Genomic DNA, 17,393 nt, shown 5'->3' with positions numbered 1-17,393 from the left:
AAATTTATAGAAATTCATTATTGTACATAGTAAGTTTTTTTCAGGGTCCCAACATAATTACTTCAGAAGAAAGTACTGTACATGATGCCAGTATTTTCCCACATTTTCTAGATACTGTACTAGTACTTTGTGTAAAATGCCATCAAAAAGTCAGTTAAGTTTTATTCTTTCTCACCTGTCTTTCTGTCTCCATTCACTTTTTAAAGGTTGCCATGTTAGAAAAAATATTTTGCCCTGCCATGCTGTTTATTGATATGGTAAATAAATAGTTTATGAAAATAGCACTAAATCTGTCAATTATTATTTTTAATATTCAGTAATGGTCATGTCTTACATCTAGTCTTTTCTGTCTTAATGTCAGGTTTCCACCATATGTTGTAGATAGTTCAGGAAGTTAACTCAACCAAGCAGTCTTTGGGTTTCGGCTAAGTACTGTTTAGAATACCAGAATGGGGAGGATGGTGTAGGTTTAAGTTTATTAGATTGATACATATGTACCAACAAGACAGTGTACATCACTGTCACAACAACGTTTGTTTTCATTCAAAGGCTTTATGGTTTTTCCTGTAATACCTGGTGGGCTGGTCTCTAGTCAAAATGCCCGGGCTGATTTTTTGTCCCAGTCCAGCCCTGCGCTTAGGCACCGTGTTTCCTGCCACGTCATTCGGGGCGACTGGAATCGATAAGGGAATCGTTTGCAAAAATGGCAAACAATTCCAAGGAATTGAAACAGTGGGAACCGGTTCTCAACAGGAACTGGGTTTCGATACCCATCCCTATTAGTGACCAGTGTTGGTCAAGTTACTTGAAAAAAGTAATCAGTAATTAATTACTGATTACTTCCCCAAAAAAGTAATCCCGTTATTTTACTGATTACTTATTTTCAAAAGTAATTAATTGCTTAGTTACTTAGTTACTTTTTAAAAACACGATTTACAACCTGAATAGGTGATAAAGTGATAGATCTTTCAGCCCAATTCTACTTATTCTACATAATCCATCATACAAAATGTAATCAAATGGAAAAGTCTCTTTTTAAAACTTGTTTTATTAGTTTTAATCTTTTAACTTTATGCATTGAGCAAAAAATGTAATTATATGCAACATTCTCTGACTGGAAGAAATTTGTTTAATATTCAAACCTATTTTCTGCACATTCCAGCACATAAAATAAATATATATATATATATATATATATATATATATATATATTTATTTATTTATATATATATATATATATATATATATATATATATATAATATATATATATATATATATATATATATATATATATATATATATATATATATATATATATATATATTTGTGTTTACACTCACTCTTTGAGATGCAAGTAAAGCACAGCAGAAAATAAATAACATCAAAGACTCAGCGGTCCTGTTGCTCTATTTTCACCTGTAAAGCAGGAGTAGGGCAGGTGGAGGTTTACCCTGGTGCAGGTGTGCCGCAGCGGTCAGTGGAAGAATCCGCGAGTTTCTCTGTGAGTTTCCCATTACGTGGTAGCGCACTCAGTGCTTGCTTGGAAGTTTAGGAGTTTTTTCGCTGTAAAAAGAAGTTTTCTTCCCACGCACAACGGATGCTAATGTTTTTGTCACTTTTTATGGAATCAAACTCAAAGTAAGGTCAGTACTTCCACGCTTTAAACGCTGCACGCTCACATTCTCTCCCGCACTCGATATATTATCCATTGTTGCTCTGCACACAGCTGTTGTCACAAACGTCGCACTTGCTTACGTCACTGTCATGAGACATTCTCGCAAAAAATCACGGTTTTAGTAACGCAGCGTTCCTACGGGAAAGTAACGGTAATCTAATTACCGTTTTTGCAATAGTAATCCCTTACTTTACTCGTTACCTGAAAAAAGTAATCGGATTACAGAAACTGAGAAAACCACTGATAAAGGTATCAGTTTAAAAGGTATACATTGCCCCGTCCTTCAGTTATCGCATAAGAACATTTTCAGAAAACTTGACCTCTGACTTTTACCTTGAGGTTGAGAAAAATCATAATTACTTCTTTCTTGAGTTATCACATTCACAAGATTTACAGAAACCTAAAAAGTGCTTCAGTAAATATATTGTTATTGTGCAGGAGCATCACAAGCATTTAAGTTTTTGAGAAAAACATGTCAAATTGTGAATGTGAGTATGAGCACACAGAAAGGAGATGATAGTGGACATGAACAAGAAGAAGAGGCCTCGCCAGCCGCTGTTTATCCAGGAGAATGAAGTGGAGAGGGTGAGCAGCTTTTGGCACCTCAGCTTTCACATCAGTGAGGACCTCACTTGGACACTGAACACCACACAGCTGGTCAAGAAGGCTCAGCAGCGGCTGTATTTCCTGAGGAGGCTGAGGAAATTTGGTATGTTGGCCAAGATCCTCAGCAGCTTCTACAGCTGCACTGTGGAGAGCACATTGACCAGCCGCATCACTGCATGGTATGGCAGAACTACTGCTATGGATCGCAAACGCCTGCAGAGAGTGATAACAACTGCGGAGAAGATCATCAGGACTCTGCTGCCCTCTCTGCAGAGCATCTACCATCGCAGACTCCAGAGGAGACCTGCCTCCACCCACAAAGACCCCACACACCCTCAACACGAACTGTTCACACTTCTGCCCTCGAGACGAAGGTTTAGAAGTGTGAAATCCAGAATGTCCCGACTCAACAACTCCTTCAGCCCCACTGCTATCAGACTCCTGAACAGCTGACGTAACTCAACTGCAATTTGCACAACAGGGGACGTTGCACACTAAGTTCATTTTGCACATTAAGCTCCTTTGTACATCCATCTACATTGACATCTGCATACCTCACTTGTCTACACTTATTTTTGTACTTGTGTTTTTATCTTTCGTTATTTTTATCCTTATTTTTATCTTTATTTATCTTCATATTTTTTCTTATTTTTATACTTATCTTGTTCCTTTAACCCTTACCCTAACTTGGCATTTGCGTATGGACAGGAAAGGAAGAATTTCATTGCACAGAGAAATGCTATTTCTTCTGTATACATGACAATAAACACTCTGAATCTTGAATCTTTGAACAACTCGCTCGAGGAAATGACACACAGTCAGGATTTCTTTGATTCTTTATTTAACGTGAAACATTGCCAGCTTGGGGAAAAAACACAGGGTGATCCTGAGATTTAAGGAACAAACAGCAGCTTCAGATAAGACTTTCTGGTAGCTGAGATCAGCACCGTGTTAAGGACAAACACTTTGACCAGACTTTTGTGCGTGTACATTTTTATCCACAAAGTTCTTAAAAGGGTGCAAAACCCATCAGAGTATGGATGACATGTAACAGTAAAAGACACTGAATTTTAGGTTAGATTTAAGATTTCCAACAAAGACATAACACAGCCACAAAAATAAAAGGGTTAAAGTATTTAACAAAAAAATCGAAATGATCTTTAAAAACAGCTGTTTGTATCAAGTTATGTCACATTTTCTCAAATAAAATTAATATAATAAAGTAAAATAGACATTAATTCAAATAAAAAATTAAGTATAAAATATAAGAAAATGTTTGGTTTGTAGTGCCACCTTTTGTGTAGGAACACATGAGTAAAAATGTCATTGATCCAGCGTTGATGAGTCATATCAAGAAGTCAAAGCCTTTATGCCTTAGACTTTATGGACGCAGCTTTTTGTCGTTAATTTCTGAACTCTTGTGCTGCTTTTCCCTAACTCAGTAAGCCGTTGTAGAAATGACAAAATAAAGTAAATAGTGCACAGCGTGCGGTTGCTTTTTGTTACCCACTGATCACCGGTTACAAGTTGACTTCTTAAATTAATCTGTTTTTATTATTATATCAAACGTCATGTATCTGTTTTTGTCTCATCTCTCGTGCAAATTTCAGACAGGTGCTTTAAAAGCTTCACCTCAATGCCGTGACCCGGAATCGAACCGGGGTTGTTGCGGCCACAACGCAGAGTACTAACCACTATACGATCACGGCTGGTCAGCTGCAGACTGAAAGTCCATGTAGTCAGTCACCTCCAATCCACAGGAGTCCATTTTAAACCCACTAAGCAGGACTGTACATTTTAAGTTTGACACGCTTAGGTCGTATCAACATTAGAACTACAAACATTTCGTGCTTTTCACTGCCAGTTACAGTCTGGATCTTGCTTTTTTTTTCTTATTTCACCGTAAAAACTGGAATCTGCGTGTAACAGCTGACCTGCACGATGTGCAGAAGAGCACCAAAATGTATTTACGGTCAGACCACGCGAGGTCCCTGTGTTAATGCAGATACTGTTACTGTGCCACGTGCGTAAATGTGCGCACCGTAGACACAGAGTTTGAGATCGATATGAAGGAAAAAACACAATAAAGATTGCAGATGATCATTTTCTGACCAGCCGTGATCGTATAGTGGTTAGTACTCTGCGTTGTGGCCGCAGCAACCCCGGTTCGAATCCGGGTCACGGCAGAGTGGATATGATTTCATTTTGGGGAGCTTCACACTTTAAGTGGTGACTAGTTGTTTGTGTGCGTTTCCATTTTTTGTCTTTTGTTCTCTTCTCACTCTACGTCCTGAGTACTGAGTCAGGATGTAGAGTGAGCACTCAGTACAGGTGTTTTGAGGCAACGAGTTTCCAAACATTTTTTAAGTTCTGGGAACTGATTAGACAAACCGTGGGTAACACAGGAAGTCAAAGCTGTCCTCAATATGAAGAAGAAGGCTTTCAGGAGCAAGTGAAGGAGGAGATGAAAGCAGCACAGCGGGAGGTGAAACGCTGCCTGAGGGAAGCAAAGGACACCTACAGGAGGAAGGTGGAGCAGAAGTTGGAGAGGAACAATATGAGGGAGGTCTGGAATGGTGTGAAAACCATCACAGGCCACAACACCAAGAAAAGCACAGTGGGGGGGACTGTGGAGAAGGCAAACGAACTCAACAACTTCTTCAACAGGTTTGACCAGCCCACAACCCCCCCACCCTCACCCTCACCTTTACTACAGAGTCCTCTCCCCACTCTCCTACCTCCCTCGCTTCCCCCCCTTCCTGACACCATGACACCCCCCTCCTCCAATCCCTCTCTCAGCAGCAAGACATCTCCCCCCCTCCCCTCCTCCCAAACATCTCCCAGTGTCACAGTGGATCAGGTCAGGAGACAACTGAGGAAGCTTCGCCCCAGGAAGGCAGCAGGCCCAGACGAGGTGTGTCCTAGGATGCTAAAGGCGTGTGCTGCTGAACTTGGGGAGCCTCTACAACGAGTCTTCAATCTCAGTCTGCGACTGGGGAGAGTGCCCGCCCTATGGAAGACATCCTGCATCGTCCCGGTCCCCAAAAGGAACCGGCCCAATGAGCTGAATGACTTCCGACCGGTGGCACTGACGTCACATCTTATGAAGACTCTAGAGCGGCTCTTCCTCAACCTCCTCCGACCACAGGTGCAACATGCCCAGGACCCACTACAGTTTGCATACAAGGCGGGTGTCGGAGTGGAGGATGCCATCCTGTACCTCCTACACAGAGCCCACTCACACCTGGATGGGGGAAAAGGCACGGTCAGGATCCTGTTTCTTGACTTTTCCAGTGCCTTTAATACCATCCGGCCCTGTATGCTTCAGGAAAAACTGAACAGGATGGAGGTGGACCCCTGCCTGGTGGCTTGGATATCCGACTACCCAGTGTTGGGGAGTAACGGAATACATGTACCGCCGTTACGTATTTAAAATACAAAATATGAGTAACTGTATTCCGTTACAGTTACCGTTTAAAAAGGTGGTATTCAGAATACAGTTACTTTGTTGAAATAAATGGATTACACTGCGGTACTTTCCTGTTTCATTTTGTCGCGGGTCAGGACTGTTTGGGTTTTGTTTGACAGCTACGTTCTGTTGTTCCAGGCGGCAGCGTTACGGTTGCCATGGTTACAGGGCGACGCTCTCTCTCTCTCTGCGACTGTGTGTTTCCTGGGTGAGAGAGCGCCTTTTCGTTGTTGTGCTAAGCTAACAGGCAGAATGCTACAAGCATAGCTCTAAAGAATGTAGCATCATGGGCAGTGTAGTCCGTGTTGCAGGGAGAATGGACTGCCATACACATTATGGGTCTGTGAGCGCGAGGAGGGAGAAAAAGGGGAATGGAAAGGTACGAGTTGTCATCGAGGAAAAACGGGAGCTGGAAGCATGTAAATATAATAATAACCACTGCAGCCAAGAAGAGTGCCTGACGAGCCCAGTTGTAAGTAAGCTATTAAGACTCGACTGTACACCGTGTTCGTGTTTTCCTCCGAAAACAATAAGTTCCGTTGGAGCAGTCTTTCAACGCCTCTCTCTGTCTCTCGCAAGAAAAGTTGACCCACACAACAAAGTAAAGCTAGTTTTCGGCTACCAGCCGACAGGGACCCCGCCATATTAGTCAGAGGTCCCTTTACTACAGTTCGGAGTCGCGGACCTTCAGTAATAGTAATAAATCACACAGCAATAGTACATTCACGTTGTTGTAAAAAGCATGATAATATATTAAGTAATCCAAAGTATTCAGAATACGTTACTGTCATTGAGTAACGTAACGGAATACGTTACAGAATACATTTTGGGGCATGTATTCTGTATTCTGTAATGGAATACATTTTAAAAGTAACCTTCCCAACACTGCGACTACCTCACCGACAGACCACAGTACGTCAGGCTGAAGGACATCACGTCTGACACTGTGGTCAGCAGCACAGGAGCACCACAGGGAACTGTGCTGTCCCCTCTTCTCTTCACCCTGTACACCTCTGACTTCTGCTACAACTCTGAATTATGCCACATTCAGAAGTTTGCAGATGACACGGCCATCATGGGGTGTATCTGGGATGATCAGGAAGAGGAGTACAGAAGTCTGGTGAGGAACTTTGTCGCATGGAGTCACACAAACCACCTGCAACTCAACACCTCAAAGACTAAGGAACTGGTTGTGGACTTCGGGAGGTCCAGAGAAGGTCCACTGCCGGTTCAGATAGAGGGGGAGGAGGTGGAGGTGGTCAACAAGTACAAGTACCTCGGGCTGTGGGTGGACAATAAACTGGACTGGTCATGCAACACAGAGCACCTGTATAAAAAAGCCCAAAGCCGACTGTACTTCCTCAGGAGGCTGAGGTCTTTTAACATCTGCAGGAAGCTCCTGAGGATGTTTTACCAGTCGGTGGTTGCTGGAGTACTTTTCTATGCTGTGGTGTGCTGGGGGAGCAGCACAGCAAAGAAGGACTCATGCAGGCTGGAGAAACTGATCAGGAAGGCTGGCTCTGTGGTCGGCATGAAGCTGGACACTCTGGTGACAGTGGCAGAGAAAAGGACATTAAAGAAACTGCTGGGCATCCTCTGCACACGGCCATTAACAACCAGAAGAGTCTGTTCAGTGACAGGTTGCTTCTCCCCAAGACAAGAACTAACAGACTTAAAAACTCCTTTGTCCCACACGCCATCAGACTATTTAACTCCTCTCTGGAGGGGAGAGGGAGGGGAAACAGGAGGACAAAGGAGGGGGGAACAACTAAGCTGTAGTGCCTCTTCACCTCACTGTGCAATACCTTTTGTGCAATACTTTTGTAAATAGTCAACAGTGCAATAGACTCAATACTTGAAATGTGCAATTCACTTGTATTTTTATTTTTATTCCTATTTATTCTATTTACCCCCTTTGTATATTTTATTTATATTTGTCTCTGTATTATATATGTGTGTGTGTGTGTGTATATATATATATATATATAACAATTCTGTAACTGTAACTTCGGTCGTTGCTGTGCTTTTTTTGGAAGTCGAATTTCCCAGAGGAACCCACCCGAGGGATTAATAAAGTTCTATCTTATCTTATCTTATCTTATTTTATGCCTTTACCGCCCTCTTGTGGCAAGATGTGATCATGTGTTTCCTTTGCTGAATTATTTGTCACTTAATGCCTTTAGGCTGCACCGATTGACTGATTGTCCACCTGCTCCAACTCCTTATGAAACACGTGTGTAATTGAATAATGATTGAAACTCTAATCATTATTCTGATGACAGTACAAAACTTGACTTTTACCTCGAGGTTGAGGAAAATTCTAGTTGTTTCTTTCTTGCGTTGTCACATTTACAAGAATTACAGAAATCTAAAAAGTGTTCCAGTAAATATGTTGTTATACTGCAAGAGCATCACAAGCATTCAACATGAAACCTTCCCAGCTTGGGGAAAAAACACAGGTGATCCTGAGATTTAATGAAGAAACAGCAGCTTCAGATAAGACTTTCTGGTAGCTGAGATCAGCACCGTGTTAAGCACGAACACTTTGACCAGACTTTGTGCGTGTACATTTTTATCCACAAAGTTGTTGAAAGGATGCAAAACCCATCAGAGTATGGATGACATGTAACAGTAAAAGACACTGAATTAAAACAAATGTGATTGAACAGAAGATTTCCAACAAAGACATAACACAGCCACAAAAATAAAAGGGTTAAAGTATTTTAAAAAATTCAAAATTAAGATAAAAACAACTATTTGTATCAAGTTATGTCACATTTTCTCAAAAACAATAAAAGTAATAAAGTAAAATAGTTATTCAAATAAAAAAATTAAGTATAAAATATAAGAAAATGTTTGGTTTGTAGTGCCACCTTTTGTGTAGGAACACATGAGTAAAAATGTCATTGATCCAGCGTTGATGAGTCATATCAAGAAGTCAAAGCCTTTATGCCTTAGACTTTATGGACGCAGCTTTTTGTCGTTAATTTCTGAACTCTTGTGCTGCTTTTCCCTAACTCAGTAAGCCGTTGTAGAAATGACAAAATAAAGTAAATAGTGCACAGCGTGCGGTTGCTTTTTGTTACCCACTGATCACCGGTTACAAGTTGACTTCTTAAATTAATCTGTTTTTATTATTATATCAAACGTCATGTATCTGTTTTTGTCTCATCTCTCGTGCAAATTTCAGACAGGTGCTTTAAAAGCTTCACCTCAATGCCGTGACCCGGATTCGAACCGGGGTTGCTGCGGCCACAACGCAGAGTACTAACCACTATACGATCACGGCTGGTCAGAAAATGATCATCTGCAATCTTTATTGTGTTTATTCCTTCATATCGATCTCAAACTCTGTGTCTACGGTGCGCACATTTACGCACGTGGCACAGTAACAGTATCTGCATTAACACAGGGACCTCGCGTGGTCTGACCGTAAATACATTTTGGTGCTCTTCTGCACATCGTGCAGGTCAGCTGTTACACGCAGATTCCAGTTTTTACGGTGAAATAAGAAAAAAAAAGCAAGATCCAGACTGTAACTGGCAGTGAAAAGCACGAAATGTTTGTAGTTCTAATGTTGATACGACCTAAGCGTGTCAAACTTAAAACGTACAGTCCTGCTTAGTGGGTTTAAAATGGACTCCTGTGGATTGGAGGTGACTGACTACATGGACTTTCAGTCTGCAGCTGACCAGCCGTGATCGTATAGTGGTTAGTACTCTGCGTTGTGGCCGCAGCAACCCCGGTTCGAATCCGGGTCACGGCATTGAGGTGAAGCTTTTAAAGCACCTGTCTGAAATTTGCACGAGAGATGAGACAAAAACAGATACATGACGTTTGATATAATAATAAAAACAGATTAATTTAAGAAGTCAACTTGTAACCGGTGATCAGTGGGTAACAAAAAGCAACCGCATGCTGTGCACTATTTACTTTATTTTGTCATTTCTACAACGGCTTACTGAGTCACAGTTTCCTTCCACATATAGCTTTGCAAAAACTGCATAAAAAGCACTTGCAGCAACAAAAACATAATATTCCAGAAACACGCTTTGCCGATCCGATCAGCTGTTTGTAACACTTCCTACGTCCATCAGCGTGAACTGTCGCATGTCCGCCATGACCTGCCCGAAACCGGAAGAGACGTCATTTTGCGGAAATGTAGTTTTTTACGATCGGGGCCTTATGAGCCTATATTTGTGTTTTTAAAAGTTATGTTTGAGTTTATGACTTTCTGTGTCGTTTCTGGGATGCTTAGGACTCATATTGCACTGCTGGAAATAGTTTATTTTGATGCACATGCTGTTATTTTGCAAATTTGCATTATAATATTTATTTTCGTTTTTCCTGCAGTGTATAAAAATTGGTGTATTTCAAAAATAAAACTATGAAGACACTTAAAATAAATTTCCTGTGGTGGGAAACTAGTTTGTGCAACTTTTTTGTATTTACAGTTTTGAGGGAAAAGCCTCTTAAATTTCTCTGACTAGAAATATATGTTAAAAAAACAAAAACAATTTTCAATTTTTTTGTAGTTTATTGCACTTTTTTGCAATTTGTGTAATTACTGTGCACCTAATGCAGACATATTATTAAAGCTTGGGCTATAATGGTTGTATTGATGTATAGCAACTTGAAATGCTTCCAAAAATGGCACTACAGCATGAAAAAATATAATATAAGCTCTGGCGGACTTGGTTCTATGGTAGGTCTTAAAGGGTTAATTAAGGACACATTTAAATGCCATCTGCGGCTTTGAGGAATCTGTAAAATATTTCCAAGACACAGAAAAATTGGCACATGGTCCGAGAATACTATATTACCAATACTTGAATCTATAGAGTTATTCACTAAGGCTTCAGAAATAAGAAAGTAGTCGATTCTAGTATAAACATTATGAGGCGGAGAGTAAAAGGAATATTCCCTGCCTTCTGGATGCATTGTCCGCCAAACATCATTCAGACCTAAATCTGAGGTCATCTGCCTTATGGCAACTACAGATTTACTCTCTGTGCCTCTCCTAGGAAGTGATCTATCTAGGTCTTGATCCAGTATTTGATTAAAATCTCCTCCTACCACTATTTGTGCACCTTCTAATTCCAAAAGATACTGTGACAGGTTGTGAAAAAAGGCGAGTATGTCCGCATTAGGTGCATAGATATTACATAAAATTATTGGTGTGTCCAGTAGTTGTCCATAAACCAATATAAATCTACCTTCCTTATCTGTTATTACTTTTGTTTCAGTAAAGCTAACTGCTTTATGAATCAGAACCGACACTCCCCTACTTTTACCAGTTCCAGGACTGGAAAAGACTTTACCTACCCAGGAACATTTAAGTTTTAAGGCTTCTGACTTACACGTGTGCATTTCTTGAATAAAGGCTATATCAACTCTTGATAACTTTAGATATGTTAATATTTTCTTCCTCTTAATCCCGTTATTCAACCCCTTAACATTCCAGCTGGCTATTTTGAAATCTGTGTCTATCCATGTTATATGTTGTCTCCTTGACCTGGAGACAACATATAAGATGACACCGCCGTGGACCTCAACCTGCAGGCTTTGTGTTACCCGTCTCTTTATACAGGAGCATGTAGGGGTGGACTGCCTTTTTATTTGATTACCCTTTTCTCATGTTTTTCTTAGTTAGGGAGATAAGACATTGTCATTTGGTTTTATTCTTTTCATAAATAAGTTTTGTACATCCTTTAGATACGGTCCCTTTTGTTTGTTGTTTTGGGGTCCACCCCGAAGCTATAGTTCGCTCCTTTCCTTTGTTAGAATTCAATCACTGTGAAAAAAAATCACCATCAAAATTGTACTGGTTGTGTGATGTGCTGCTTGGGGTCAGACAGGGGTGGATCACCCTCATATTATGGTCTGGCCACCCTTAGAAAGGCCATAACACTAAAATGAAAATTAAAACTAGACTTATAACTGGCTGGTGTCCTTACCAGTGACCTTGGGTCTGAACTGTGGGCTCCTCTTTCCAGGTGTTCGTACTGCCTGAGTGGGACCAAGATGTGCTGTCTTGCCTCTTTTGGGTTTTCTGCATGTTTCTGGCTCAACATGCAAGTATCCACTTCTTGACGTTCGCTGTTGGTTGCAGCCACTTGAGGTTTTTGGGCTCATTTGGGTTCTCAACACTGGGTGACTTTGATGGGAGTGAAAGCATCCTCACAACATAAATCACCACACTACCTGCTTTTGTTTCAGATTTTTTCTTTATCCTTGTTAACATGTTTGGGTACTGGGTTTACCTGTAATGCATTTTGTGCTCCAAAAGCTGTTATTTTGTGCAGCTGTGCTCCAAAAGCTGTTAGCATGACCTTTTTTATCATTAGATTGTGCCACACCAGCATCTGAGAGAAAAGCTTTGAGTTTGATTTTGTGTTTGTGTTTTGCAGGCACTCAGGAGAATAAGTCATGATGTTTCTTGTGTTTGTCATGTTAGTATCTCAGTGCTTGTCAATCACCAGTCAACAGTGTCACCACTGTGAACAACATCCTTCGACTGTTCGAGCCAAAACCTTGGAGAAGTCCCTGCAGCCGCTTCAAAACTCATCACTGAGCTCGATCTCTCTTTTAACACGCTGGAGACAACAATGAAAGATGACTTTCTTTCATATGCTGCTTTGACGGCTTTGTTCGTGAATAACAACAGAATCAAAACCATCCATGAAGAGACATTTCACCCGCTGATTAATTTGGAGAAACTGGACTTCCACAAACCAGTTGGAGACTTTGTCCTCTGGATGGTTTCAGAACCTGATTTCTCTCCACTAGTTCAATCTTTTGGGAAACAAATATACAACACTGGGTCCGGGAAACCTTTTCCTGCCACTGAGGAGCTTGAAGACCCTCCATTTTTGAGGAGCTTTCCTTCAGTCTGTCAGTGAAAGGGATTTTGTTGAACCTTGAAACTGCCGTGACCCTGTCCAAAGACCAGCTGGCCACCTGGCCGGGTCAGTCATGGATATTCACAAATACCCCATAGTACTGGTGGAAAAGACATATTGAGGGAAAATCCATGTTCAGACCATGTTCAGTGTGTCGTGACACTTGCACGATGGAAGAACACACCCACTTGTTGGTGCCAGAAGAGCCACTGAGAAATTATTGTTTTAGCTGGCTCATTACAAGTCGATGGCTGCTCACCTGGAGTAGGATAAAACTCTGGAGCGAATAATTGCCCGATTTTACTGGACAGGAAACTGTTTTAGACTTAGAGCTTTTTATTGTCATTGTGCAGTTTCTTGCACAGTGAAATTGGGTAAGTGGAGAGCATAGAGCCGCTGTATCTGTGCGCACCACCATCTTGCATTTTTTGCATGTTTGGCTGGTGTCACTTTTGGACTTTGCTACCTGTAGCTAAACATTTGCAGCTAAATCATTTATTTAAAAGCAGAAGCTGCAACTGATCGAGGGAATATTTGTCTGAAAACTTAAACTGAACTCCAAGGGTACCATTGCTCCAGCTCACCATCTTTACCTGAGTGAATCAGTTTGTTGAACAATCTAAATGATTCAGAAACTTCTGTGACATCAACTTAACTAAGGCTCATTACAAGATTCACAAAACACTGCTGAATACTTTTAATATTTTTTTATTAGTTTTTTTTGTTTTTGTTGTTATTTTGATTTTAATAAAACAAAATAAAATAAAGAATTAAATCATTTCTTTGGTTTTTAAATTTAATTTATTTTACAAATAAATTAATAATAATATTAATAATAATAACAACAAATTAGTGCTGTCAGTGTTAACGTCATTTTACCTAATGACGTTAATGCTGACAGCACTAATTTGTTGTTCCCAGAGAGCAAGCCAAACACTGGTCCAGAAAAGGACGATCTCTAGTAGATTTTGTTTTAACCTCCTAGGACCTGGTGTCCACATATGTAGACATAACATTTTGGGTTGTCTAGACCAAAATACAAAATTTTGCTCTTCAAAAACCTGATATCCACTTATGAGGGAGGACATGACACTGCCACTGTTCAATCGAAATTTAAAATGAATGTCCTCATATGTGGATCTCATTCTTTTGAGAAACAAAAAAAAGATAGTCTGAATCTGATGTCTTGGTTTTTACCTTCATCGGGTCCCAATCAACCTAAATGGCACAGAGGAATTAAAAATGCATGCCATGAAAGTTCAGGTCTTAGGAGGTTAAAAATGTCCCTGCTGATGAGACCAGTGAATGTGGGGCGACGGTGGCAAGAAAAAACTCCCTCCTGGAGGAAGAAATCTTGGGAGGACCAGGCTCTCTGGCAGGACCCTCCCTCCTGAGGGCAATACTTACCTATACTTGTCCTCCAGTGTGCGATGGTGGGCTGGGACGACTGCTTTTCCTTCTCAGCATGATGATGACCTTAACTTCCTTCCTTCCTTCCATTTCCTGTTTCAGAACTGAGAATGAAGACAAAACTGGTTAACAAGGTAACAGGACATTTAAAAATTCTCTCACTTCAGGATGAGATGCTGTGTCTTCTTACGTTTCTCTTGTAAAACAGGATGTAGGCCGACTGCTGCTGTTCCTCACAAACTGCAGATCCAGTTGTGTGGAGCACCTGTGCGTCATTATAGGTGAGCCAGCGATCTGATGTAGAGTGCTGACTCTCCTCAGGATGGACAGAACTACAGATGTAGTGTCCTGAAATCACATTAAGACAAATGAATCCAACTTCTGGAAGTCAACTGATTCAAGCAAACAGTGATTTTGACTTAGTGCTTCTTAGAACATCAAAAGCTTTTGTGTGTGAGTCCTTCACTGAAAAGTAACAAGTTTCATTTTCTGTTTGTCACAAGTCTGTTGTTTTACCTGACTCTGTGCCTCCATAATGACTGATGATGCTGCAAAGACTATAACAGCCACCACCCTGAGAAGGAACAAATCCAAAGAGTGTTAGTTTCATAAAGTCTCACATCAGTGCCATAATTAAGCTGATTTGCTGAGGCTACGTCCACACTAATGCGTTTTCGTTTGAAAACGCATCGTTTTCTCTCCGCTTTGACCTCCCGTCCACACCGAGACGGCGTTTTCCTCAAGGAAAAACACAGCATCTTGAAAACGCTCTCGAAAACGCATACATTTCAAAACGGAGTTGTCCCATCGCAGTGTGGACACTCGAAAACGCAGACTTTCTAAAACGATGACGCATTTTGGTCATGTGATGCAGTCATGTGAGCAATTAAACAAAGATAAGCCGAGTGCATTAGACAGCAGTTGTTTTGATTGCTCTCAACTTTGACAGCCCTAAAAAAGATTAATATCAGTTTGTACATGCTCCGGATAGCTTTTCTTCAAATTCTGTAATTCTCACTCACTTTTGCGCATGCGCAGGACTGGAACGTAAGCGTTTTCGGCCGTTTCAATGCAGACGCACAACTATTTGAAAATGACTGAAAACGCCAGTGTGGACACGGAGTTTTCAAATCTATCCGGGCTAGTGTGGACGTAGCCTGAGACGTTCTGCAGTCTGTTTTTACCTGATTGGATGGCACCACCAAGTCCCTCTGCAGCCTGACGGGGTCATCCACCTTCTTAATCTTGTAGGTTTGTGTAAAGCCAAACCTCTTCAGATGCAAGATCAGAACTCTGGCAGAAAAGAAAAAAAACACAAACAAGGTAGAAAATAAGAAGAATGAGTGTCAAACACAAACAGAAGATGGGAGAAAACGACTGCTCAAGTATTGTCTCGAAGAACTCTGATATTTGATGCGCCACAGTTTGGAAACCTGGTCAGTCGATCAATTCTGATGTGACCTTACTCACCTTGGCAGTGTATCAAAAGACGACTTCAGTTCTGAGGCCGTCCCTCCACAATCACAGCGAAATTCTATTTCTTGTTCCTGAACAACAGCACAGAGAAGACAGGCTTTATGGTAGAAAGAAATCTCAACATATGCACACACACATGCACACAAACACTAACAAAAAAGGTGTGTTAAGATCGCTGATACGACAACTCTATTGGAATTTGTGATCTTACCTTCAAGTATGTCTCTAACATGTTTATAATAGACCCCTCTGGAACAAGGTCTAGAGACAAGCTGGTGAATTCCTCTTGCTGTGATGATTGGTGACCGCAGCTACACATTTCAGGAGTAACGTAGTTAAAGTAAAGATCAGGTACGTGGAAAAGAGGTATATGAAAATATTGCAACCAGCTCTGCGTTTCTGAAAGACAGGCTTACCTCTTGCATGTCCTCATGTTTTCCATTTTAAAAATGTGATGGTCTTCTACTGGGCAGCTATAACTTTGGCCCAGGAGAGCTGCGTTCCTCTCCAGGTGAGGTGTGAGCCTTTTGACCTCATCGAGGAATAATGTTAGGAATTCATGAGCGTCCTGAAAGAAAAGCAGAGAGATTTCAAACAGTACATCAAAATCAGAAGGTAAAGCAAAAAACGAAATGTCCAAATAGCTGACGCACTTTCTGTGCACTGCCGGTGTATTCAGGAGCTTGACTGCTGAATGCCTTCTTAAAAGCTCTTAGGTGGTGATCTTTAAGGCCATAATCTGTTGACTCGTGACAGTCCCTGACATCAATAAGCCTTCTGTAGAAAGGAAGGGTAAACAGACATTTCTGCTGTTAGATCTCTTTGTTCTTCAGGTTTTTGAAGAAAGTAGAAGGTTGACGTAGCGCACCTTAAGAGCTGAGCTTCTGGATCTGTGCTCCACAAAACCCCCTGACGCCTGATGTCTCTTATGAACTCCTCAATGTTGAGGAGGCTCTGCAGGCAGGAGTTCATGTAGCAGGTGTTTCCGATGTTTGGAAACCTGACACACACGCGCAACGTTTACAGTATCAGTGTAAAATAATTCATTTTCTCCACTTTGACAAAGTGAGTCTTTGTGCACCACGTGTACTCACCCGAAGCAGTCTATAGTCCCAGTTTGACTTTCTATTTTTTTCCCACCGCATGCTACACTGCTCCAAAAAGGTAAAAACACAAACACAAAATTAGGAAAGATGTCAAGATTCTGAGCAGTGTATGCGCATGTATGCATGAGCTTTGAAGTTGAAACATTTTGGAGGATGTCCAAAAGTAGTAAAAAAGATGTAAATACACAAGGTGGAAGAAAAATGCCAATAAAAGGGAAATAAAACAGCTCCAACTAAACCACTGCTATAAATATCTCCAGCAGCATTAAAGAGCGGCGCATTTCTTTACCTCTGATGAGACGTAGAAGGAATTTCCTTCTCTGCCACGTTTTGTTTGTGTAATTTCTGTTTAGAAACAAGAAAAGCAACATCAGTAATGGCATAAAACAAACATACCAAGGGAGTCTCTCCATGAAAAGTGTCCAGTTAGAAAATTTGGTATTATTTCATATTATTTATCACTTTAGTGAGCTGTCAGCTCATGAAGCAGATATATAGGAATATCTTTAAATAAATTAAAAACAATTTATTCATGCTTTAAATTGAGTTTTAAAGTTTGTCCTATGAAATACAAAATCCTTCATTTGGTTTTGATCAAAATTCAGTTTTTACAGAAATCATCCATCAAGCTTCATTAAAAGATTCAAAAATGCTTATTTACCATAAAAAATATTTAGAGAAACATCCTGCAAGTCTCTTCAAACTTACCTTTCTGTGAAAAAAAAAACGTTTAAACATCTTTGAACTT

At 40.7% G+C, this 17,393-nt stretch overlaps 1 protein-coding gene and 4 non-coding genes across 5 annotated transcripts; 2 read left to right on the top strand and 3 right to left on the bottom strand.

Moving 5' to 3' along the window:
• Positions 1–3,919: 3,919 nt before the first annotated feature.
• Positions 3,920–3,991, bottom strand: trnah-gug (transfer RNA histidin (anticodon GUG)). Its single transcript has one exon. It is a non-coding gene; the product is annotated as a tRNA-His (tRNA).
• A 405-nt stretch (positions 3,992–4,396) lies between these two features.
• Positions 4,397–4,468, top strand: trnah-gug (transfer RNA histidin (anticodon GUG)). The gene has a single exon. It is a non-coding gene; the product is annotated as a tRNA-His (tRNA).
• A 4,500-nt stretch (positions 4,469–8,968) lies between these two features.
• trnah-gug (transfer RNA histidin (anticodon GUG)) lies at positions 8,969–9,040 on the bottom strand. Its single transcript has one exon. It is a non-coding gene; the product is annotated as a tRNA-His (tRNA).
• A 405-nt stretch (positions 9,041–9,445) lies between these two features.
• Positions 9,446–9,517, top strand: trnah-gug (transfer RNA histidin (anticodon GUG)). Its single transcript has one exon. It is a non-coding gene; the product is annotated as a tRNA-His (tRNA).
• Positions 9,518–13,284: 3,767 nt separating this feature from the next.
• Positions 13,285–17,375, bottom strand: LOC113014588 (ubiquitin carboxyl-terminal hydrolase 37-like). Its single transcript, XM_080296414.1, has 10 exons — positions 16,935–17,375; positions 16,408–16,690; positions 16,193–16,316; positions 15,956–16,107; positions 15,751–15,850; positions 15,534–15,610; positions 15,248–15,356; positions 14,580–14,637; positions 14,254–14,411; positions 13,285–14,167 (listed from the first exon to the last, which is right to left on the bottom strand). The coding sequence occupies exons 2-10, from the start codon at positions 16,509–16,511 to the stop codon at positions 14,162–14,164; spliced, it is 888 nt and encodes a 295-aa protein (XP_080152540.1). The 5' UTR covers positions 16,512–16,690; positions 16,935–17,375; the 3' UTR covers positions 13,285–14,161.
• Between the last annotated feature and the right edge of the window lie 18 nt (positions 17,376–17,393).

Source organism: Astatotilapia calliptera, chromosome 22, assembly GCF_964374335.1.
Source record: "Astatotilapia calliptera chromosome 22, fAstCal68.1, whole genome shotgun sequence".
NCBI lineage: Eukaryota > Metazoa > Chordata > Actinopteri > Cichliformes > Cichlidae > Astatotilapia > Astatotilapia calliptera.
The sequence above is the reverse complement of the archived record's forward strand: the minus strand, read 5'-3'. Positions and strand labels throughout refer to the sequence as shown.

Coding starts and splice junctions, on each gene's coding strand:
- LOC113014588 (XM_080296414.1), bottom strand. CDS start 16,511: ATGAACTCCTGCCTGCAGAGCCTCCTCAACATTGAGGAGTTCATAAGA. Junction 15,611..15,750: donor TGTTAGAGACATACTTGAAG/GTAAGATCACAA, acceptor GCTGTTGTTCAG/GAACAAGAAATAGAATTTCG. Junction 14,412..14,579: donor TTATGGAGGCACAGAGTCAG/GTAAAACAACAG, acceptor ATGTGATTTCAG/GACACTACATCTGTAGTTCT.